Raw genomic sequence first — 27349 nt, 5'->3', positions numbered from 1 at the left:
ATGTCGAAAAAATAGCGTAAGGGTGGTAGATTTTTGTGCAATATATTTCTTTGCTCTATCTGTACTCGTTCTTTTTTTTTATATCAAAACGGAACTTACTTTAAAAATACGCCTCGTATTTTATCTTGCGCGGAAATAGGTAAATTTTGGCATTTTGAAAGTAGGGGAGACCGGGGATGGTTGGCTATAGGGGCAGGTAGACAAAGCAACAATAACTCGTAACCATCGCGAGATTTTTATCAACTAATCACGAGCGTCGATGCCTCCCCGCGATCCGCGAACTTGTGCAAATTGAGCCGTGACAATCACAAGGCGTTCGTAAGTGAGATCACATGGTGTGTTTTTGGTCTCGGTAAGTAATTTTTTTCGTTCGTACTTTTTTGTTATTGTGCCTATAAATCTGTTAGAAACAATGTTGTTCTTATGCCAAATTAAAATATAATAGTTTCATTATATATAACACATTATTGCTTCTTTGTTAGTGCCAGAGTTTGCATATGATGAGCAGGTAAAATTCAAAATGGCGTCAGGAACTGGTTGACAAATTTTGTTCGGGATAGGTAGACTACTGATGACGGTAGGGAGACTAATTGATTAGCGATTTATTATAATAATTCAAGTTACCATTAAGGTTGGAATAGAATGTATACAAAGAATAAATCTTACTTATTGTTATTTTTAAGTTTTTGTTTTAATCTTTAAAATAAGATAATTAAAAATTGTTACATTTGTGAAAGTTCTTTGTGAACGGAGAATGGATCTGAAATTTAAGTTTGTCTGTATTAAATAAAAAGTATAAATCATTTAGTAAATTTTGGTGTTTTATTTTATACTAATCCTCTTTATTTATACTAATTACTGCCTAGTTCAACCTACCCCATGCGTATGGCTACCCCGGATTTACCCCGGACATGGGGCAGGTTTACCAAGCATCAGAGTTTTATAAAATCTGCTAAATAAGTATTATAGTGAAGACCATATAGGACATATTATAGGGTTTTAGGTACCTAAATAGTTCTTCTATTTGTAGCAATTGTTTTTGTCATATTAAGTTAAACATCAGAGACATACGAACTTAAGTCAAAAGTTAGTCAACCATCCCCGGTCTCCCATACATAAGCTGAATGAAATCAAGTTTGTTGTTTCAATCCAGTCGATTTAATCCTCTAACTAATACGCAAAGTAACTCTGAAGAGTGAAAACTGTGCAAACTTTGTTCATTTACGTTGAACTTTTTATTTTTGGTAAATACCAGTTTGCCAAAGTTTGCCTCCGATTTTGGTAAATTCCGGTTACACACAAAACAGCTTTTATCCCATTCAGAATAAAAGTATTTGTGTTGTCAATTATTTCCCAATTAAGGAAGAATTACCTCATTTTTCATGTTAAATAAAAATTGCCTTTAACGGTGAAAAATAAGGATAAATACGTGAATCTTTTGTTACATAACGTGTACAAAAGTAGCGAGATTTTGAAAACAATTTACCTTATAGTTTGAATTTCGTAGTGCTTGAAAAACAGTCTCAGCAAAATGAATGTTCAATGAAAAAATGCATTGATGAGGTGGTTCAAATTTTATGCAAGAGAAAGAAAATGAAATAACCATTCACGGAAAAAAATAGTTTAGCTGGCAAAAGGAAGAAAATTTATTCTTACAAAATTGTTGGCTTATTTTTTTATTTAAAGTTATTCAAAAACAATTTTTTCTTAGAATGTACAAAAACATAATCCCAGAAATCTACAAACACGAAACAGCAATGAAAGAAAAACGACCAGCTATGCATGAAAATATGAATAAAGAGTGGGAACTTCTTTCAAGAAACGCAATTTAATGTTAAGAATTAAAGCTCAAAATACGAAAAACATTCAAAAAATAAAACACTTACATATAAAAATAGAAGTATACCAAGATTAGAAAAAAAAAGAGAGCTTTTCCCGCAGTTTTATGCTATTCTTTTTACTAGGTTTTATTCAAGTCAAGCTATTTCTCCTTAAACGGTTTTATTTGTCACGTGATTTCTTTCCGCTCCTTTACCAAAGTCACGCGATTTTTTCTATTTGATTTCTTTCTGAGTGAAATATATCAACCGTTTAGAAAGAGTTGAATTTATTAATAAAAGAAACTTGTTGGAAGAATCATGTAAAAGAATCTTATTTAATAGATACAAATTCGTTGCACAGGAGAGAAATAAATAAAATAAAAGCTTCAAGGAAATAAACGGTCGTTTTACATTGACGCAAGGAAATCACGGAAATGTTTAAAAGCGTTAATTGTACTCAGTTTTAAAGTCAAGAAGTTAATTTATTTTAAGTAGTAAATTGAAGAAAAAAATGTTTCATATCGTAATCATGCTTAGGAAGTTGAAGTAAATGCGTAAATGTAGTTGTTGAAGTAAGCAACATATAGGTTACATGTACTCCTTAAAACATAAAAAATTAAGTTTCACTCTACCTTCTTTCGTTCAATACGTTAATTTTAGCTCGTAAGAACGGTTTCTTTACTTTGCCAGGTGTTATGTGCCTTTAAAAGCATCCGTACGACGTTACTTTTATATGTTAAATACCTAAAAATCTAATTTTGTGAAACATAAAAGGGGCAAATGGAACTTAAGTACGTATGTTTGACAACAACATGCTTCTTTTTTTTCTTAGTTCAAAATTAATGACAATAATTATCGAATTACAGCCGTAAAGAATGTGTTTTTTTTAACTGACAGTTCAGTTTGTAGCGAAATACAACAAAAATCGAGTTCCTTTATCAATATTTTTTATTAAGTACATAAATATGTCCATATATTTTTTGCAAAAACGAACGTTTGCTATCATAGTTTACCCAACGAATCGAAATGTGAATTTAAAAAATGTTTACGATACTTTAATAAATAATTATTATGCTTAAAAAGTATTATTATGCTTTTGCAGTATTTATATGAAATTTATTTTAAAGAATAAACAAAACTAGGCAAATGCCTACTTACAGTCTGTGTAAAAACTTTAAGTCCAGTGCCCTTTTTTGAGAAATTGGACACACCTTAATCTTACGATCAAAAAGTCATATGAGTGATAATTATTAAACTTAAATACAAGTAAAAAAGACAAAAAAAATTAATTGTAAGTGTTTCATTATCAGAAAATATTACTGATCAATATTTAAACCTGAGTAAAATCTTTAATGCCAACATAGAAAAAAGCATATGAGCACAAAAATTCAAATATTTATAAGCTTGTGGGGGAGCCATTCCTGCAAATTACTTCAAATATTCTTGTTTTCATGAATGAAATTAGTTTTTGACAGAATTCGGGATGTATTTTTTACCATTCATCTTCGATGGTAGATTTCAGCTCTATTGATGAAGTAAAATGTCTCTCCTTTGCAGAAACTCTTCTTGCTAAGTCACCCAATAAGTTCTCTATTGGGTTAAGATCTGGAGACTTAGTTGGTCATTCCAAAGTTTCAACATTGTTTACTTTTAGCCTATTTTTTGCACTGTTACTCGGATGGATAAATGCATTGTTTTGCTGATATTTTCAATATTCTCCAGCAATAAATTTAGCATTTGGTAAAAGATGACTTGGGTGGACATTTTGATATGCTAGTGAGTTCATTTAACCTGAAACAAACGCAACTGAGCATACACCATTGTAACCGCCTTATTCACCGTTAACCTAACCACACGCCTTAAACCGCGAGGTTCATTAACTCGTAGTTGGGATTGTTACCGCGAGGTTAAAATTTCAGTATTCACCGGCGAAAAACACCTCGGAGTTTCTCAACAAGAAGTTACTCAACCAAACTTCATGCGGTTATAAGCGCAGGCACCCTATTGGCTAATAAAGATCATATGATTTTCACACGTTTTCTTCTTCGTTACTGTTATTTCAGCTCAGCGCTTGTGTAGAGTTCGTGGTAGAGGTAAAGCTGATCTTTGCTCGTTGTGTTGTTGTCATAAGCCTGATAACTTTTTTATCTTTTTATATAAAGTAGCTTGTTGGTAAAGAAAATGGAAATAGGTAACAAAAAAAGAACGCGTCATCTCTATATACGCGTCTCTGAGTTCTAAAAACTCGATGTATTGCAGTTGCCGTATGCGAAGTTGCACTCTGTCCGCCATTGTTTCAAATGTTTACTTGTAAAATGCGCATGCTCAGAAGCCAAACCAAGCCCTTAACCTTGCTTCCGGAGCTTGGTTAGGTTTTCCAACCACGCCTGGTTTCGAAAACCTGTCAGCGCATAATTAAAGTTAACGGTGAATACAGAAGAAGGGGATAACCCCAGGTTAAGCGCTTAACCGCGTAGTTCAGTTAATGGTGAATACAGCGGTAAGCAAAGCACTCTCAAGTTCTGACAGAGCCTCCCTCTAATTGGCGCTTGTAGAATATTTCTTTTTCTTTTCGTAAATCATTCCAATAGTACTTCCGTCCGTTTGGTCCATCTATACTAACACTAAAATCTCTTATTTGTATTCATTGGTTATCCCAGGTCATGATTTTCTAGCTAAAGTTGAACCGCCCTATATTGTGCATTTTGAATAAATGAGGTTTAAGCAATTTTGCAGCATTAATAAAATTTCCACACCTTCTAATTGTGTTATATATCGTTTTTGACAAACTTTTAAACCTATTGTCTGAATAAGTTTCCTGGTTGAGTACTTTTCAGGTAATGTAAATATTTCCAAACTCTTCTTCCATTATTCGAGGACAAAGCTTTAAGTTTACCCGGGTTTTCTTTTTACTCTAATTGTGTTTAAATCAAACAAAAATGTTGACTTCAGTCTTCGATCGTCCTATTTTTTCGCAATAATACGCCTACTTATCCTTGTAGAAGAAAAAGCTTCACTCTGCCCTCTTTCTTGAACAGTTAACTTTTTACCTTACGATATCGTCACAAGTAGGACAAAAACTTTGAAGAAATGAATCACAAAACTGTAAGTTGAAGGGTTTCAACAATCTTGTTAACTGAGGTGTCATTTATTACAGTATAAGTACTTGCAGTTTTTTAAAAATGCTAGTGACCTTAAAGTTTTTACTCAAGCTGAAATGCTAACTTTGAATAAACCACTGCTTTTATGGCTATTGCATGCTTTACAAATCCTGTTTGTTGCGTTATTTCTTACCAATGAACATTAATAATTAAAAATACAATAATATTAAAATCCCTTTAATTTTATTTTCCTTTTTTCAAAGAAAATTATACTGGCCTTAAAGTTTTTACTCAGGCTGTATGGTTAGGTCTGTCTTGTATTGGCAGTAGCTTTGTATTATTTTTAGCCGGTATTATAAGAGTACCATCAGTATATTCACAAAATAGTATTCAACAACACTACCAACAACATTTTTTCCAAACATAACATTCTATTCACAGTTTGATTCATTATGTCATCGCTTCTCAGTCAATTTTTTTTTTTCTGAACATAAGTTTTTTGAAGAGTTTCTGGGTTTCATTCTTAAGCACTTTTAAAAAAAAATCAGATCGCAGTTTTTCTAGTACGTACACAATCCTTAGCTTTCTTTCTACCATAGAGGTATTTTTGCCATTAACTGAGATATTTAAAATTCTTTCAAGCTAACTAGTCAATGAAAAGTAAGTATTTTAGTTATGGACACACACGAAAATAATTTATTGTTGAGTCATTTTTAACTCAAAATTATTACTTAGGATTGATGATAAAACCTAAGCTAAATTTCACAGACAATAAATAGAAAAATCAACAGCAGAATAAGTCTATTCATTTTATTTTATTTATTTACTTTTTGTTGCTGTTCAAACAAACCATTTTAAACATTATCTTTAACGCTGATAAGTATGTATAGCACTTCATAAACGCACTTTGTTTCAGGGAGAATCTTTCCAGAAATTTTGAACTGGGGAGTTGCTCTTAAGAAAATAACTACAGAAGAGTCAGATTGTATATAACTATACTTTTAATTTTAAATATAATTGCGAAATATTTTTAAAATTAAAACAAAGCTTACAATGTCTTACAAAATTTACAATAACTTTTAACAAGTATTTTCACGTATTAGAAGAGAGAAGAAATAAAATTAAAATAAAGAATGAAAAAAAAAAAAAAACACTAGTAAAACTATATGGTTAAGCTGAAATTATCAATATCGTTATTATTTTAGGAAAAATAAGATAATATTACATTGCGGACATACATTGCTGTATGCATATGGTCGAGTTTTTGCGTTAAAACTTAAATTTGAATGTACCAGACATTAATCCCTATGACAGATTTTATTAAAACCATCAATTACGATATAAAAGACTAACGGCTATTTCCTTTTTTTTCCAATATCGTAAAAGGATATTGGAAATATAGATAAAGACTTCCTTTTTAAACGAAAATCAATCAAGAATCATGTTGTTCACCAACGACTATAGCAGCACATCTCAAAAGAAGAAACACAGCACTTGAAAAATCAAGATTTTTTGCAATATTACGGCAAAATAACTTAGTTTCAAATACTGCAATTCGCTCAAAGTATTTTTAATGTAAAGTTTACAGGTTGGTTTTTGCATTCAGAGTTAATAGTGTACAGCAAAAGTTTGAAGAATTTTCTTCTAAATTATGAAATTTTAATAATGGTTCACTACTGGTTATTTCGGTTACACGCCACCACGCTCCAATTATGTTAACATACTTGGTACGATTTTTTGCGCGATAACGAGCACTGAATTTTGATTTTAAATGAAAAATACTTACATTTTTAAAATTTTTTTGATATGCAATTATTGTTGCCGGTGAGCGATTAAATCACAAATATGGCATTCGCTCTTGTCGAACAGTGTATTTGATACCATTGCCAGTCAAACTATTATAAATATTTCAACGTAAAATGTCCCCAAAATGGACCATTCAACGGATAACGGTCATTTTGCAAGGACGGATACAAGGGAGGGGCGATCGCCCCCATCGAGGGGGATCGTGCATCGGCATTTTTTTCCAAATTGATGTACTAAACACAAATGTAGGCTATCTTTGACGACATTAAAGGAATGGAGTTCAAATCTTCCTTTTGGAAACTTTTTGGATTTCAAGTTTCAAAACGGCCATTTCAGATTATTATCTTTAGTGATGTTAACAGGACGAGTTTTGAGGTCTTGCTCCGGCTGTTTTTCATAATGTATGTCGTAATAACGCGATTGCAGGCTTTTCATGTAGTGTCTAGAGAAAAAATCGGTTCAGTAAATGTCTACCTGTAATTTTCGAAGCTGACGTTCCAAAGAGCACTATGATGAATCATACATTTCATTAAAAATCACACTTTAAGATATTAGTGAACAAATATTTTCAGCTTAACAAATTACAAACTTATGTCTGCTTTCTTAAGCAAAAAATTGTCATTAGTGTTTAAAATTATTGCTTTTTAATGAAATATATGAACCGTCATGTGTGGGACAAAGGATGGACTTTGTCGTGGAATGACCCAAAACAGCTTTCCTTACAATGACAGAGTTCGTCAAAATTAATTTATAATAATACTCAGCCGACATAATGGAATACAAATTTTCAAAAAGTATAAAACAGAACCGACATAAAACAGTGTTATGAGAAAAGAAAAATCTAGTTTCTAACCAAGATACTTCAAGTAGAAATAAAGTACTCTATGTGATCTGGGTTAGATTAAGCTTTAAAGGCAATTTAAGATACAATCGATTTGACCGAACTTTTTAAAGAACCATCTGTAGATAATTTGTTCTCATGTTTCATTTTTCGATCTAACCAGCTGTTTGTTATTTTAGAGTTGGCAAAACGAATATTCGGTAGAATAAGAAAAACTAAATTGTTTCAAACTCCTGGAAAATTATTGGTGAAACCTGATCATGTTTTCAGAAAAAGGTTTCATGATAAGAACCATATGAAAAAAAAATTGTTTTGTTAAGATTTGAACTTAATTTATCAAATATATTTTTATATTAAAATAAAAGTTAAAAATAAATACGGGTAGAACTTTTCATTAAGGATGCATTAAAAAAAAACGGTTCACAAGCTTTTATTAAAAGAAATATAAACAATCAATCAAAACAAAGAAATAAAAGTAAGCAAAAACTTATTACTGAAAATAATTTGTATTTTCTTTCTTAAAATTCAGATGATGTTATACCAACTGAAATTGACATTAATTTTCTATAAAAAGGCTGTAATAAGGAAAAACATATTTTGTTTCGCATGTCACAGCTAATACATTTCATTAAAAATTATGATTTAAAAAATAATTGAACAACATATTGTTCAATACTTTTAAAAATTATTATTTTTTAATGAAAAATATTAGCCGCCACGTGCGGAACAAAACGGCGATTTATTCGTAGAATGCTCCTAAATAGTGGTATTATATAGAATCAAGGTCCTTAAAATGAAATGCAAAAAAATGTTTCGCGATTGAAACAACGAAGGTCCCTTTTTTCTAAGGAATGATACAATAAATTATTTTAGAAATATTTATTAAGCTTTTCACTTCTCCAAAGGAATTTCCTGAAATGTTAATCATCTTTCTAAAATTTATCATACTCATCTCTACTAGTCCAAATGCTTATCTTTAATAAGCCCAGGAATTTTCTATTGACTTCATTACCAAAAATCTTAAGTTTCGGCACAATAATTAGAAATTATTCCCGAGACTCTGTTCTTGCGATCTGGATACCGTCCGAACTGTAAACTTTAAAAGAATAACTGCAGAAAAACGCATTAACTTTAATATTGAAAGAGCCGATTAATTGTTTGCTGTGACATTATAAAGCATCTATTATGTGAATTTCAGCAGAAGCATAAACATCGACTATTATAAGTGTACTTCGCTTGCGAAACAGGACTTCATTCAAAAAAAAGTTGATTTAAAATTATTATATAGCTTATTTCTTATAATTGAGGATTTAGAAATGCATAAAATATTTTCTGAAAAAAGTTTTGTCACATATTCATTGTTGTTCTAAAACATTAGAAAAAAATATCGAATCTATTTAAAGGGAGCTGCATTTTTATGTCTAGGTGAACACTGAATTTGCTTAATGAAGATTGATTTATATGAAGTAAATGACAACGAATGTGAAAATGATATACACCAGAAAATATCATTATTGAAACATATACATTTTTGCATCACAGCATTACGTGACCTAATTATTACTATAGAAACTACAAGAGCTATTTTCACGGAGAATTGTAAAAACATCAGTAAAACAATTAGGGACGTTAGAATTTTAATTTTAAAAGAAGCATTTGAATTTAAAACATTATAAAAATTGATGCACGGAAAAACTATCAAAAATTTATTTGTAACTGTGTTTAAAAGTAACTTTAATTATTTACATCTTTCTCATTTTACACTTAAGAATGAGTTTACCGAAAATTAATCAAACATATGCAAGGACTGTTTTGTGTGAGCAACGGTCCCTATTAGAAAACTCTTGCTGTTTTGCAATCAGTGGCATATAAACCGATCAACATCACAGTCACTTGAACAGCAGTTTCGGTTAGTAGACAATTTTTGTGCGTTCCCTGTATGCAATTGAATTTAGTATTTTTTTGTTTCCAATTAGTGTACTCAAGGGAACAAATGCAGAAGATTTGAAATCCATGTTCATCTCAATGTTCAAACGTTTTGGCTTATGCAACTATCTTTCTAACTTGTGCAATGATCTTACATAATTAATGAGAATTTCGCTTTCTGAACGCCTCCAAACTGAGTTCAACGGCAAAAAAAAAGCCGGTAGAAAAGGTAATAAATTATTGAAATGAAAGCTTTTACATTTTTAAAAATTTCTTAATAGTCTATTAGATAGCGCGCAATCTGATAGAAAAGTGATTATTAGCTTTACAATTAGCCTTTTAGCAGATTTTCTATTCTTAGAAATAATTCTTTCTGCCCTACCTGTAGCTGAGGGACAACAATGTAAGAACCAATTCATAGCATAAATAAAAAATAAACAAAAACGCATTATACTAAATTATGATAAAAATGAAAAACAACGTGGATAAAGCCCAAATTGTGAAGAAAAAGGTACAAACAGTTATTTCAAGGGCAACGATGGTACCTCTTCATCAGTGAAATAGTGCTCAACAAGCAACAAAAAGACGTAAGTAGCTTACGTCTTTTGTAATCCAAAATTATTCTCATTGAAACAACACTATTTTTATTTTTTTCACTTGGCTGCTATTTATTTAGATCTTAAAACTTAATTTGGTCTAAAATATTGTTGAACTTCAGTGAAATGCGTCTCTAACTTTGCGACTTTTTTGGTCGCTCTCGACGAAGAGGATGCGAAAGTATACTAAGAGAGATTAATATAGTGTACTGTACTACAAAATACATAGCGTGAGCATAAATATTGAGAGAATTAATGGTGTTTTTTTTAGTGAGTTAGTTTAATGATCTGAATGGTTTAGTAGTCACTAGCGCACAAAAGACTATTGCTGCTCCGTTTTAAGACTGTTGCCTATCGCCAATTGCTAAACCTACACTTTTTCATTACGTATGGAATGTGGTTAAAACTAAGTTCCGACGCTGTAAAGTTAAAAAATTGGTTTACACTATTTTTGCTTCCAACGATTCAAACATATGTTTGCAAATGATGAATGTTATTACGTACTTAAAAGTAAAAAGGAATAATTTTGCTATTGGATAGCACATACATAATGAATATGATCAATGAAATAAATAAACCATACTGCTCTCAATACTTAGGTTGTTGTAACGCATCAGCAATTCTGTACTGCAGTGTGTACATGTGCTTATGCTGATCGAAATAGTTCGCCAAAATTTCAAATCTTTATAAATTCAAAATTTAGGCGGTAATTGACGAGCTTTTGTACAACGAAAAAAGACCGTCACGATGATTTTTAATAAGGACTGAAAAAAGAAACTGCAAGATCATAACTGTATCCGAAGATTTTAAGTAGTTTTGGAAGCAAAGAATGTTTCATATTTGCATAGTAGCGTTGGTAGTTGGTCAGAGAAAGTTTGTTCATCGCAGAGATAGAAGAATCCCAAAAAAATAGCAACACAAATTTGCTTCCATAAGATAGAACCCCACCACTCGAGAAAACAATATATTTATATGTAAGACTTTTAGTATCAAAACCAGCTTAATCCATGAATTTTTAAAAGTGTTTTTATTTCAGATTTTGACATTCAGGTCGAAAACTGCTGTCAAATAATTAATTTTTGTTAAAAATCTACTGAACCCGTGAATGTTTTTGTCTCTCTGGTAAAATCTGAAAAAGGCTGGTTTCGATATTAAACGGCTCATGTATTGCTCGTAATTGTTATGCATACTTTTTCCAGCGATTGAATACTTGAGCAAATTTTACCTTAGCAAACCAAAATTGCAACATTAAAACTTAACTAGAAAAGTTGTTAATTGTATTTTAATAAAACACTTACCGGAGTCTTCGGTAAATATTGCCTCCTTGGCTTCGGCAATTGTTATAAGGGATTCCCGACTGTCTAGCACCTGAAAAAGAAATAAAAACATTTGTTAAAATGAAAACTTAGTCTCAAATTTTATCATATTATGAAAAATATCTGATATTTAAGAAAGAACTTTATTTTTATGACGTTAAACATGAGCGGTAACCTATATGTGTTTTAGAACATATGAGGCAGTGAGAAGCAAAGGGAGTAAATTAAAAATTTGGAGATAACCAGGACACATGGTAGGAGAACCTCTCCTCTGTCTTGCGGCAGGAGATGGTACTAGTAGCTCTGGTAGTTGCTGCTATACAGCATGATTTAGGGGGAAAAAATCAATGAAAGCCTACCTAGGAGATAATCTTTAAAAGCATTTTACTCAAAACTTGAAAATGTCCACTTGCATCCCTTTGCTTCTCACTGCCACATAGGTGCTTGGAAATAAATCTATTCGAAGTTTGTTATTTTTTAATTTACTTATTTTAGCTTTGATTTTTTAAAATAAAAATAAAAAGCCGTTTTTTGATCCTCAATCGTGAAGAACATTTTTTTAATAAATATTCAAATGGGGTTTGAGTGACAAATAATATTTCTTCATGGTGTTGCCTCGTACCCTGATAAATTGTAAAAAATTCTCAATGTGGAAATTATGCTAATTTAGATGAGACGTTCAGAGCTGTCTACCGGATCAAGTCCATGGACGACTTGGTTCACTTTTGCTCTCGCCTCACATGATTAGAGCCCAATGTGCTTTGCGTTGAATGCAGCGCTCGGAGCTAAAGTGAATCAAGTCGTTCATGGACTTATCCCATTAAGCTCTTTATGCCTCAAATGTACATGCTATTTCAAAATATTATTTTCAACCTTACGGCTATTATTTTTGCGATATTGGTTAAATGATTCCGTGACATCTCAACAATGATTAGTAAATAATATGCTTAAAATCTGAGCTGAAATCTACTTTCGGACGAACTTGTAGCACTCAGAACTTTGGTGGGAAAATATTTAAGAACATAGCCACATTCTTTATCTTTCTTGACTTATTTGTTTTACTTGAAAACTATATTTGATAAAAACATTTTGTGGTTAGCACATTTGAGAACTTCATTTTCTTGATAACCCTTGACAACAATTTGCAGTTTTCTGAATACACATTGCAAAGTTTTGCTGCATAAAGATTCATTTCTGTTTACCTCTCAGATTGTTCGAATTCGGCATAAATTGTGTAAAGCACAATCATAATTTTTAATTTCTGTTATTTTGGTGCAGGCCCCTAATTGAGTGGGCCTTTTTACTTGATTTATCTATATGTACATGTGAAATAATTTAAGCCTCAATCAAGCGTTAAGAACCCTTTTTTTTGCTGTTTTAGCATACATCTAGTTGAGATATATATTTTGTTTACTGCAGTTCCAAGTCTTTATAAACTGATTCGTGCATTTGATTTATTTGTTTTGAAATATTTTATATGTGAAAAAGTTTTCATAAAATATTGTTCATTCTTATTTCTTTTGACTAAGATTTTACAACTGAGCGCGGACAAATAATCACGGAAGCTAAAAAAGAAGTCATACAATTTTAACATCAAAGTCAACTAAAAACCAAATACATAAATTTGCATTATTTTTTGCGTGAATCAGAAAGAAAAGAAAGGTAGTGCTATGATTATTTTAACTAGACGCACTTCCAATCTTGATAAAGTTCGTTTTGTTGCGTTCAGAGCAATATTTAAATTATACATGTATATTGGCTTTTTAAGCATTAAAAAAGCTTTTCCCGCAATGGGCCCAGATTTTAGGAATTTTTTGAATGTTACCGCAGAGATGCATAATCAATTAAATCAATCGACATAATCAATTAAAGCGACTTCCACGATAGATTGCATAAACTATGATTGCACCACCTGCATCCGAAATTGATAATACATTCACAAATTGGCCAAGTCATCAAAGGGGAAACGAACGCATAGAGAAATATCATTAAATTAGTAAAACTATAAATATATTTTTCTACACCGGTAAAATAAAAAAAAGTCATAATCCTCAATAAGAAATTAACAGTCTAAATAGGTACAACCATTAAGATTAAAAATTTGATAACTTTATATTTGCTACAATATTCTTTTCCAAATAATTTGCTATTTTTCGTCTGCCATGATTCATTTAAAGTTGAGCTATGAAAGGAAAGTATAAAAACATGGCTCTATATTTGGACTACGACTACTGTTCAGAGTACGAATTTGCTTAGTTTTTGTGCTAAGTCATTATATGGAGGTTACCCTCGGGAACTGAAGCCTTGAATGGGTGAGTCATGTGGGTAAAGGGAAGTTTATACCACAAAATTTAGCTTTACAAGCTTAAGGATGTTACAATATCGCAGCAATTTTCCTTTACTTTGATACTTCTATCTTCGTTGTGCAAGCATGAGGAGTTAAACAACGCCATTTGTCAAAAAGCTGCACATGTCCATTCCCAGAGCACAACATGGGTTTCTAAATTCAGAATGGTGTATGGGAGTGTTGCTGATAAATCTTCAAAGTTTTGTTGTAAAAAAATCGTAGAAATGTGACGGTTATATGTTTAAATGCTTTTAAACGTACTTAAATGTTTAGAGAGTCGTGTACAATTTTTGACTCGAAAATTAAAAAGGGGGGACAAAACCAATTGCAGCAGCTGTTGAAGAACTTATATAAATTTACCACATACATTGTTCATGGGATAAATAAATGCGTTTAACTTCTACACAAAGTTCTAGAAAACTAAAATGATATCGAGGCACTAAAACATTTCAATTTCGTCGCTATGAAGGACAAATATAAGCGTAGGATACGCAGGAAAACGTTTAAAGGAAAAGTGATTTGATGTCAAACTTGGCAAATTTTATTTCTATGAATCACTAGAGATTGAGTATATTTAGCCACGATGCGAAAATGCTCGATTTTTTTTCATTTTTGAAATGGATTCAGTTTCAAAAATATCTGGGAGAGTAGAAAACTTTATTTTGCATTTGATAACAGTATATATGAATAAAATTCTATACACGATGAGAAGGTTTTTGTATTTCATTGCCGTTTCGTCATTTAGTAATCATGATACATTTTTATGTCGCAAAAAAAAAAAAAAAAAAAAACATGGAATTTTTTTCACTGATATACAACAGATGCAAATAATATTTGTTAAAATTTTAAATCTTTATAAGAGAACGCTTTTGATATTGCGAGTGCATTGGGGAGATTGAGATGTATTTGGGGGTAAATGCTCAACTGCAAATGTGACGTATTGCGAAGAATAATTTGCAAATTCAGAAAATATGGAAAATTATGATGCGTTACAAAAAAAAAAGGGTCTCATAGTTTCAAACACTTTACGTGGTGCAAATGCGGTTGTATACTTTGAGGTTAACGATTTTTATTCTTTTTTGAATAGAAACATTACTGGTCTTCGGAAATAAACAAAGAATTGGACTAACAAGAAATCATTAAATTCTGCAAGCATCCAAAGGAGAGTTATATTATGAAAACATTGTTTTCAGTTGATGACTAAATATATAACCATTAATGACTAAATATAGATATTTTTTTCAAATCTTATTTATTATATTAATGGCAATTGAATACCGTGATTTGTTGAGCAAACATGGATTGACGATTCTTTAGCACTAATTCTGCATCAAAAGGAGAGCCATGAAAGTTAATCTGAAAGTTAATCATCTTGTGTTCTTTGTATTGTTTTTAAATATCGATATGAACAATTTTTTCATTGTACTTGATATGAGAATAATTATCCGATAGTTTAATCTAGTTGTAATTTATTTTTGCTTAAGTCTTCTGCCCTATATATATATATATATATATATATATATATATATATATATATATATATATATTTATATATACGCATGTAATCATATAAATTAATTTCTTATAATTAATTTTTACTTTGATATTTTCTTGTATAACTATGAATGAACTTATAGCTCTTTTTGAGCTTAAATTAATTGTTATTAGTGTTCGTAAGATACAGTAAAAACGCAATTTCTGGTGTCAGAAGATAAACATGTAATAAATATGACACTTTTTTCATTACTAATTAATGTTTTAAGACTTTAAAGTGAAGAAATTGATTACTCGCCAATTAAAGCAACCTAGTCCAGCATAGATTCTTACATTATATATATATATATATATATATATATATATATTGACAATCATGTTAGCTTTTATCAGACTACAAATGATGCGAAATGGTGTTAACGGGAAATGCAGTTTACAATTCAACAAGTGTATTCAAACACATTTAACAACTCAAAGAATAACAGCCGTGCGCTAGCAAACTTGAGAGTTGGTTTTTAATTAAAATTTATAAGAAAAATAAATGAATATATTCCTATATTTATTGCTCTATGTGGTACGCTGATACATTCCGTTATTTATACAGTTGTTTTAAAGAATTTTCAATGAAAAATGCTTATAACTTCTACATTTTCTCTGTAAACTATTTTAACAGTTAAAGAATGAGAATATTCCAAAAGAAAAAGTCGTGAAAAATGTGCTACATTTACTTCCAGCGCCAGTCGAAATGAACTGTTACATTTTTAAGAAGCAAAGAACCATTGCATTTGTTTTTCTACGCTCGTATTGCTGTAGTTTTCGTGATTCCGCGCTCGAAAAGGTCGAGGAACATAAAACTTTTGCTCTTAAAAAATAATAATAAAGCCTGATTTTCGAATGCGTATTTTAATTCTTAAATATACAAATCTTTTAGAATCTTGCTGTTTACCTTTGAAGATAAATGTTTACAGATATATTTTGCCCATAGCAACTTAAAGCCCGTAAAGGGAACCATATCCATAAATGCACATTAAAAATGCTTAAAATATTGCATCATGTATTATATTTAATCATTAAGATACGTATGCAATACCATTTCATCAATATTTTTATTCAGTTCGATATAATTCAAGTTTGAGAGTCTACGTTAGATATATGGAGATTTTTTAATGAATTCTGGTTAGTTTCTTTAAATTATTGCTAGTAAAATTATGAATGAAATTCAGGGATTAAATGTTTATTTCATGAAACGAGTTAAACATATCGTCGTCTCAGAGCATTAGTAAGATTTCTTAGAGTTATTTCTGGGATTAGATATCTTACTGTTGCTCTGAGGCGACGATCTATGAAAAGAAGTAAACGGATGATATGAGATCCTGAAACTCTACTGTTTAAATTGACTATCATTGAAATGCTTATTGTTTTGAATACAGGACAGAAGATCCAGACAAGAGTAGACATTGTGAAAACACATAGCTAACTTTGAGATTTTAAGTTATTGCTTATTCATTCAAATTAAAAAAAATAATGGAAAACTACAGAAAAATGTTCTAAATCTGAAATGATATGTATTACTACTTCAAGAAAAAATTTATTTTTTCTAGATTAGATAGATTAATAGATAAAAGGTTAATGCGACTTTGACTCCATTGTGAAAAAAATTATCAAAAAACAATCAGTATTTAATTAGGATTATATTATAACATCAGGGCTTACGATGAGTTTAATGTTTTTATAGCATTGAAAGCTATAATGGGGTACACCTTATGTTATGAATAACAGAGATTAGTTTGAAAGAAAGATGGACACCAATTTAGTTTGCCTTACAATCTGCCTTTGATATCCTCTAGTTATAAATTATTTCTTTTGATATATTCTTAAAATGTCAGTATGTTAATGTAATAGTAGCATAGAAATAAATAAATACCTTTGTACTGAGAAATAACAGGAAGTATCTAACGTTGGTTTGTAACAATAAACAGAACTTGCCATGAAAAGCCTGTATTCTTTAATATGTTTATTTGTGCAGAACAACGTTGGATATTTCCCGTTTCAGTAATTTTAGTACTTGATTAGGAAGCATTGTAAAATTTTATGGGTACTAAATATGCACTGCACTCAGGAAACAATTCGATAATTGTAAGTAGATGAGCGAAACAGAAAAAAAAACATGATGCAAAATTAAAAATCATAATTGAAGCATGAACTTATTCTTCATATTTATTGGCACTTATTTGTTTTTATACTCTGATTATAACACTATAACTGCTATTTCAGCATGAATATGTTAACATCTTTAGTCAAAACCCCTTACAATTTGGGGGATGAGTTATACTAAAATTATAAGTTTTACAACTTGTTTTTCCTCAATCGATAGAAAATTCGCAGCTCTGAATTCTAACTTGGTAATAGTCACCTATATGCTTACAACAATTTCAAATCCTTATTTTACCCTCTGACAAACAAACTCCACTTTATTTGTTTGCCGAAGTATAAACTGTTTGTGTGTGCGCGAATTGAGAAGAAGAAAGAAAAGGCGATTTCACGCCATCTGAATAATCTTCCACTTTGCCCTGAAGCCAAAAGAAACTAACTCACCTCCGTGTATACAGCACAAAATGCAAATAGGGCCGGCTTGATTTTTCATGGCACAAGCCAGTAAACTAACCGCTTACGGGAACTCCCGGATTTTCACAAGCTCTCTCTTCAAAGATACGGTTCGCCGGTCGTTAATTAGAAGCTGAGATGATTAACAGCTTTGCAGTTACCTGATCTTTATTTTTAACTTAGTTAAGGCAAAGGAAAAACTGAATTCATTAGTGGTGGGGAATTTAGCAAAATGTTCTGGGGATATGTCATTGCTACATCGCTCTTACCAAAAAAGAGCATTAATTATAAAACAAATAAGAAAAAGTTTATGAAATCGATAAAACGATTTAAAAAAGCGAATGTTTTATTTTGTTTTAAAATTCATAGTTAAAAAAACTACAGACTTTTTCAATCGAAGACAAATTTTTTTTTGAAAGTTAAAAGTAATTTTAAAAATGTGCATTTTTACTAAAAAAAATGTTTTCTTGATTTCTTTTATACAATCTCTTACTTAGGTGATGCTTACTACGGTAAAAATTACAATGCAGAAAACAATGAGTTGCGTTAAAATTCCCTTGTTTATTTTCCGGTTAAAAAGTAATCTTTATACATTTCAGAAAAACTAAACTGCAATATATTTCTAAGCAAAGTGACTATAATTTTTAATTAGAGCTTTCGTAGTTATTTTTTGCGAATTAAATAGGGAACTAGACACGACGTTTTAAAAGTATGATTAATAAAAAAATTTTTTGTTGTCTAGACACACACACACAAAAAAAAAAAAAAAAAAACGAATGTTTTAATGACTATGTAATTATTTATAGCCTTTTCATTAAAATTGCTTGCTCTGTGTGTGTGTGTTTTTTTTTTTTTTTGCAGTCAATGATTTAGCGAAAGATCATTAATATTCAATGAGAAATGAAATCACCTTCGCAAGAAAGTAATAAAATATTTTTTACACTCAGCCTGACATTCTATGCACGTTTTTTATGCTTTAAATCGAGTACATTTAAGATGAAATTTAATATTCATTTCCCGCATGAAATTAAAAAAAAACTGGTATTAATTGTACATCATCTATATGAAAATCGAAAATATTTACGACGAAATTTAATATTCACTTCCCGCATGAAGTAAAAAAAGATTTTTTTTTTTCAAATATATGATAATAACAAACAAAACTAATTTTAGTTTTCTTAATCAGAAAAATATAATGACAAAAACGTCTATTTTAACTAAGCAGCTTCATTAGTACATAATTTTAACCAAAACCCACGAGACTGAGCTTCTCATCTAATCATATTTCAGTAAAGAAAGTGAAAATTTAAAACTCTTCATAACTATTTTGATTTAATGAGACTGAAATGTAGTTATTTTTTTTTTTATCAACGAGAAGAATTTAAGTAATATTTTAATTTATAACATTATTAACCTCGAAGTCCAGTACCTCTTTAGACTGTCTGCTTTTTCGGCGAATAGCTTTTTTTTTCCGATATAGGCTTTTACTTAAATGCTACCATTTTTCACCTAATTTTTATATTATGAAACAATCAAAATTTGAAGAAAATAAATATTTTAATAATTGCATAAATTTTAAACTGTGCCCACGCACATCAACACATCAATTTCAGTGTTACATTAGCATCACGGAGTAACTTGCATATTTATTTCCCGAATGGCTCAAATAATACAAATATTGTTAATTATTTTTAAAAAATCCTTCATTTTGAAAAAAAAAAGAACTCAGAATAAACATGTGTAATTGAGGAACACAATGTTCACACATTCATCTTTACTAATAAAAAAGTTGAAAGTCTCTCTGCCTGGACGTCTGGATCTCTGTGACGTGCATAGCACCTAGACCGTTCGGCCGATTTTCATGAAATTTGGCAAAAATTAGTTTGTAGCATTATGGGGTGCACCTCGAAGCGATTTTTCGAAAATACGATTATATTCTTTTTCTATAACAATTTTAAGAACATTTTTACGAGCAAAATTATCATAAGATGGACGAGTAAATTACCAAGTTATCATAACGTGGAACCGTGACATGGGCAAGCCAATTGGCGAGAAATTCACCATACATTTTTTGTAAATATGCAGTCGAACCAAAAGACCTTTTAATTTTCTACTACGGACAAAGCAGTGCGGGAACCATTAGCTTAGAATATAAATGAAAAAAAAGGGTATTTGTATATTTATTTACACTAACCAAAATTTTTACAGATACTAGTATTTTAAGATATTGCGTTTTCGGTTGGCTTTGTTAAAAAGTATTCATACCAATGTGTTTAAAAATCGAGCGAATATTCCTGTCACTACACGAACTATACCCGACCGACTACTGATTTTAAGAGTATAAAATATTTAAGTGACTGATATAATATAGGTTTCTTTACTATAACTCACAATTTAATGAAAATAAATAAATTCAAAAGTTTATCCGCATTAAGCAAAGAACAGTCAATAAAAGTTACATCACCATAGTTTTCACTCTATTTGTCGGATGTGAGGGCAATGAAAACACAAGAGAGACATTACAATCAGAATGAGTAAAACTTAAACAATATTTAATAATTCGTATCTTTATGTTAAGAAATGTGCGTTAATCTAACACTAGCACTTGTAAACATGAACTTTAAATTTGCTTAATTATGCAACTTAATTGAAAACAGTTAAACAGGAAATTGCTAAAGATTTAAACTGAATAATATACTTTTACGTTTAATTTGTTGTTTCACAAAAAAAAAATAATAAAATAAAAAAAAATAAATAAAAAAAAAAACAGTCGGTTATTTGTTTATTAAAAATTTTGGTTATTTCGATTGCTTCAGAATAATATTTACTTAAAAAATGAAGTTAAATTAGAGAAAAATATCATAAATACCAACACAACAGAAGGAAATTCTGCTCAAAGAGATTGCTCAAGTAGTTTTACTCTTTGGATATAGTTATTTGTAAAAAATTACTCTGCCGCAATTTAGTCAATTAAAATGTTGCAAATGCAAGGGGTCCCATGCTGACAGGGCCCTCGAAAGGGATGCTAAAATGAAAATCATAAATGTTTCACATAACACAGGTCTATGATGTAAAAAGAGGCCTTACAAAAACCTGTAAATCCACTATTTATCCAACTAACACTACAATCCTTTAAAATCAAACTGTGTATAAACTTAGATACAGATTGTGCATTACTTTATTTTTAAGTTAGAAATACCATATTTTTTATTACTTTGTTTAAAAGGTTTTTACTCTAAATGTGCTGAGGAAGCTGTCCTGAAAGCACAGTACTTTCGTACTTCGCACTACATGGAAAATGTTGCTATTAGCAGGCCCTGGGAAGCCAGAGATGTGATGAGGACTATTGGGCATCAGCCTAGTTTACTATTTTTATCGTTGACTTTTATTTTGCCCCAAAGTTCCAATACACCATGCGTTTTCGTTTATTTTATTTTGTTGTTATTAATGGAATACCATATACAGTAACTCCCAGCATAATTTGTGCACTTTGAAAATGTGTTTGAAAAACAAAATCCCCTGGAACTGAATTCGAATAACAAGTTCAATATGTTTTTTGACTGATTTTCTTTTTGAAACGAGTCAAAAACGAAGAGACAGAGAAATAACACGCCACAAAAGTCATCGTTCCAAAAGTCTGAAATATTTTCGTGTAAATTCATGATTCAAATTATCAACTGTCTTTCCTTTTTATAAAAATATTATTCCACTGCGTTTACACTGAACAACCATTTGGTTTTATTATTATGTTTTTTGTAGTTTACTCCGTAATATTCTACTATTTTTAAACGGCTCGTATACGTGAAACCTAACCAACACCATTGTAAATGTGATTATTTTTCATAACAGTAGTGGTTAATTGATTCGAAATATCGAAATGTAAAATTAGAGATATTCTACCATTCTAAACTGCAGTTTGCGATAAAATGCTTTAGACTAAAAAAAACCCGGATTGAAACTTAGGTAATCACGGTTAGAGAGTTATAATCAGAAAAGTTATGAAAAGCCTACGTTCGAGAGCTATAAATGTTACTTCAAGATTTAATGAAACATTTTGTGTTTTAATTTTACCTGAAACTGTTTGCAGAGTTCTCTGAACAAGTGTATAGAAGGGGGCTTTGCCCGCAGAAAATCTTTTGTTAGTACAAAAATCAGAAAACATAGGCTTTTCTTCGTAAAATAAATGATAAATAAGCCCGAAAGGTTTCGGAGTAATGTCGCTTTTGCAGATGAAAGTATATTATGTATTTTGGTGCCAATAGGGGGCTTAGTTTTAAGAAGGAAAAAAGTGAGGAATTTAATTCCGAGAACTTAGCTGGAACAGTTTAGAATGGCGTTGGAAGTGTTGAGAAGCAAGTCAGCACTTGATAATTTTGTGTTTATTGATGGCATAATGGATCACTTTGCTTTATTTAATATTTCTAAAGACAATTTAATGTTACCAGCCCAAGACTTTAGTGTTGGAAATAAGTTTGTTTTAGTTTTACCAAGACAACTATAAGAAGCACATGGCTTACAATGTTCGTAACTGATGTCTCAAACTGTCCGAAAAGTTTAAAAATACCAGTTCAATCACCCTCAAACCCAATTTAAACCCAATGGAATGCATTAGCAGAGAACTGGAGTTTAAAGTACGAAAACAAGACCAAAAAAAAAAAAAAAAACGAAAAGCAAAGTAAACAAGTATAATGATAGACAAGTGAATGAACACTGACTCAGAAATCACGAAAAAAAAAAAAAACTAATTCAATTTATTCCTAGACGTTTAAATGCTGTTGTGGATGATGAAAAACAGATTATTAACAAATACGTGTAGGTTTTTTTTAAGTGTACGAAGACTTTCGAGAGATAAAGTTCTAAATACATTTTGATTATTAATTTCTTAAAAATCAAATTTCTTTTTGTTATTGAATTATTTCAACTAGTTTTACCAAGAACGGATCAGTGATCTTTTCACTAAATACCCATTCCAAAATATCAATTTTAATTAGGCAATAGCATAGATAGGATAGAGAAATATATCAATGAAAATAATAAGTTCTAGAACACTTTAGGGTACATATAAGTCCTATTACTTCAATTTTTAAAATGTTTTGTCTGCTTAGCACGTTTTATGTAGTTTTTTTTTACGCAACTATAAACTTTCTAACGTTTAAAGACGTTTATATATTACTTTTTTTTAATTATTTCAAATAGAATAACTCATGGGACCATCTAAAATCGAAACTAAGTATTTTTTTCTGAATCGCTGAAGACATTTTCCGTAAAAATCATAATAAAATAAAACTCAAGAACTCGTTACCGCTTTTATTAAAATAATACTTGGCAGGATTCATAAACAGCGACAAACATAAAAATCATCAGCAAGATCTAGGAAACTTGCCAAGAATCCATTCCGAAAAGCTCTGTACACTTGTTGGCATTTTTTTTTTTTTTTTCACAGCTGGCTATTTTTTCGGCTCCAACATTAACTTTCAGCTAAAGCGAATATCTTTCCGCTCTGTTATGGAGCAAAATTTAATAAAAATATGCTTAAAAGTGAATGGCAAAAGTTCAGTTTTTTTTTCTTTCTCCTCCACATTTGACTGCTTTATAACAGTAATACTTTTTCTATAAAAAATAGTTTGCTGCATAAATGAGAGTAAAAATTTTTTGAAATAACCAGAAATTACGGATCAAAAAAAGTCTTTTTAAAAAGAAAAATCTTCAAAGACAAACTAGCTATCATAGGCAACAAATATCATCTGACTATGCTAAAACTTTAGATTTTTCTTCGTGGAATGCGTACAAAACTTTTCTCTATCCAGTATTTCCAGCCCTTTAATGCCTCATTTATTACTAGCCGATCCATGCGGAGCTTTCGCGCTTCATAGTGGTAATTTAAAAATCCGATTTTTTAAATTACCCTTGCTAGAAACAATAACAGAGCCAGTTTTTTTTGTTTATTTTTTATCGATTGCGGTGAAAAATTAAAAAAAAAAAGATACCGATTTATTTTAGTTTTATGAAGTATGTATTAAGGAAGACAATAAATGCTTGAGAAACTATAAGAAGTCAAGAACAAAGCAGATTTTGAGTTTATTCCCAACTCAGGATTTAGTTGAAATTATTTCCCGTCTTTATTTTATCACACTTTATAGCCATGGTCTCTAAATTACATCTAACAAATAGTAAGAGAATATGGGGCAAAGTGAAACAATTATGATAACTCAACTTTTTCAAACTGAAAATTTGTTTTAAAGATTTCAGTACAAAAAGATAGAACATTGTAATAAAACTAGCACTCAAACAACATTTTTTCTTAGTATTGGCAGTACATTTGCCCCTTCAAAAAAAGGTGGAAAGTTTTCACCCTTTTTTCATGGGGCAAAGTGAAAAATAACATATTTTTCACTTTGCCTCATCAATGAAATTTTTTTTATTCGATTATAAAAAAAAAATATCAAATCAATCAGTAAGTAAAAGGTTGAAAAGATAAAACAATATACTAATGTAATTAAATAAAAAAATTAATATATGAGGAAAAACTAATGAGCGAGTGAAAGAGGAAGTAAATATGAAAATAAGTAAATGAATGAAAAAAATATAGGTAAATTACTAAACGAAGGAATGCACATGACTTAATAAATGAATACGTAATTGATTTATTAAATGATTGAGCAAAAAAAAAAAAAAAAAAAAAAACTATTTCACTTCGCCCCGCATGTTCCTTACTAATTATACGAAATATTCAAAATACAAATGATCTTTTTATATAATGTACCGATTACTGGAAGGTCTCAATTAATATATACAATGTTAATAACAAGAACTTTATTAGTTTTTAAAAATAAAAATAATTCTTGACTTACAATAAAATATTACAACATGAATATCATTTTTTGAAAATTGTCTTTACCATGATATACTTTAATCATCGGTGGTGTTTCTTTCGTGATTGGAACAGACTAAACGTGCTTCTACATAGTTAAAATATTATCAGATAGGTGGCACTAAAAGGAGAGTAAATATTTCACCATTTCACTTTGCTCCACATTCCCATACATGTACATGTATATATCTAGCTTTACATGTAATATATCACATTCGTGGTACATAATTAGCAGTATATATTAACGGGTGAAATATTATTCAACAAAATTGGTTTCATGTTAATTTTTTATCAAGAGAATAATTTACTTTAGTATATATCCTCGATGTTGTTTGAATTATTATTATTTTATTTATTTATTTATTTTTTTGAAAGGGCATAAGACAATTTACGAGCAATGTGAACTTACGCCCTTTGAGCAAAAATCAATTCAACTGAGCTGTAAAAACAGTGTTATTCTTATGCTTTAGAACAACTAACATGCCTAATGCATTTGTCTTTCAAATGTTAATATCCTTAAGGGATAAAAATACCATCGTTAATGTATGAGAAACAATTGAGTCTTTAAATGTTAGGAACATCAATCAAAGCTTTAAAGTACATTAAATGAAATAACTAAGTAAAAAAAAAAGAAAAACTTTCACAATTGCACTTTTCTGTATTTTTCTCAATTAACCTTGATTACATTTTTAAATTACATAAATAATTAAAAAATATAAAGGTAGAATGTGCAATTATAAGTTAATATTAATAAAACTCTTTTCAAATGTATTCATTTTTTAAAAAAAACTTATACCACAAATGCTGTAGGTTTTTGTTCAGAGCATTAAAATTCTCTTAATCCCACAAATTTCGCAAATAAAATATTTGTATTTTTTTGACGGTTTCAGATAGTCATTACGACACTGTTTACGCGCCGTAATAGCATTTTAATTAGGGGATTTTGAGCTGATAACTTAAGATGATTACTCGTCACAAAGACATATTGTCTTTCTAGAAAGAAAAACATTTTTGGATGAAGTAATATAGGAGGACAAATAATGTACGTTTTGAAAAATAGGAACGATTAAGGGGGTCCGGGACACAAAAATCCTCAAATTTTGCAATTTTTTTTATAATTTGAAAAATTGCTCCGTTTTTTTCTGCTTAAGAGGACGTTTGAATCTTGTTTCTACCTTAAATAGAACGAAAGTTATAGTTATTTTTGTTGCATGCATCTAACGAATGTGTACATATTTTTAAAACTTTAAACGCGTTTTTCTCCATGATGCAATTTTTCCCGATTTCTTGCATTCAAACTCTTATAAGTCAGGAACCGATAGAGATAAAGTAATGAAACTTGGAGCATATCTTTTTCAAGCAATTTACTTTAATTTTTATTCGGCGAATTTGAAAAAAACGTTTACTGCAAAAATTATGATTTTTAAAAAAAAAAGTATCTTCGAATTTTTCGAAATTTTTCTTCAAGTATTTTTTATTTTTTATTGAATCAATATTTTTAAAATCGCCGAATAAAAATTAAAGCTTAGATATTTGTGCATACTTTTTTGAAAAAAAATTGAAAATTGACCAACAATATTTTGAGTTATAGCAATTTAAAGCAACCCCATTTTTTTGAAAAAAACTAATTAAATTTAAATAAAAAAATAATTTTTTTTCATATTTATGTTATGATTTTGCTTATTAAATAAATGATGAATCAGTTCAGAAAACTTCAAAACTCTAAAGTACATAATAAAAAATTTTTCAAAATGTGTCCCGGACCCCCTTAAAGATAATAAAATCGTAGTTATGCCCTAAGGACTGAAAAATATTTAAACTTCGTTTTAAATAGTAAACGTTCGTATTCATACAGCTTCTGTTTTAAAATTCAAAACTAAAATTAGTATTTTAAATGTATACATAGATAAAACACTAAAGTCATTGCTGAAATAAAACAAGGCAAATATGTTTTTTATTAAAAAGCAAAAGTTTTACGCGCACATTACGTTTTCACTGACAACATTTCTTAGATTGGTTAATCTATGACCTTGACAATGTTATTGTACGAATATATTACTGCGTTATTGGTGCGGTTTTGAGTTGGAATAACTTAATGGCAATTACTTCTTCCTAATACCCCTCAAAAAGAGGTAAACACTGACACGAACATGCTCAACTTATTAAAGACACACTACTCGCAACTTCTTCAAAACTATGCTTGAAACCGTAGCAAATATTTAAGAATAAAATAATATATAAGAACAAAAGAAGTAAAATAATTGTAATCATATATAATTCGATCAATTCATTTTCAACTGCTCAATTCATTCAAAGCTTTTTATAACGTAAAAGATAATGATCCTTGCACGCTGCGGATCTGACAGTACGGATAAACCTGCAACACGAGCAAATCATCGTTCTTCAAACGCAGATAGTTTTTTTTAAAGAAAGTTGATAGTGTATAATATGATACAAAATGGTGTTTATACTCAAATATATGAACATTAAATACTTTAGTTCTTTAATTCTGAGAATAAAATACAAATATTTACGTAAAAATGTCACGCTCGTGCAAATGAACTGAGCAATTTATATTTTCAATTCCTGTACTTCTTTCGTTATTCATAAAATATTTGCAACGATTG

The 27349-nt window shown here is 30.0% G+C and overlaps 1 protein-coding gene across 1 annotated transcript in view; it reads right to left on the bottom strand.

The window, feature by feature from the left end:
* The window catches only part of LOC129219366 (solute carrier family 4 member 11-like), a 718088-nt gene that overhangs the window by 209009 nt on the left and 481730 nt on the right, over nt 1-27349 (bottom strand). The window contains exon 4 of the mRNA XM_054853742.1: nt 11389-11458. Within this exon, the coding sequence (XP_054709717.1) occupies nt 11389-11458 (70 nt within the window). The remainder of the gene's footprint in view (nt 1-11388; nt 11459-27349) is intronic.

The sequence above is a fragment of the Uloborus diversus genome, chromosome 3 (genome assembly GCF_026930045.1).
Source record: "Uloborus diversus isolate 005 chromosome 3, Udiv.v.3.1, whole genome shotgun sequence".
Taxonomy (NCBI): Eukaryota; Metazoa; Arthropoda; class Arachnida; order Araneae; family Uloboridae; genus Uloborus; species Uloborus diversus.
The sequence above is the reverse complement of the archived record's forward strand: the minus strand, read 5'-3'. Positions and strand labels throughout refer to the sequence as shown.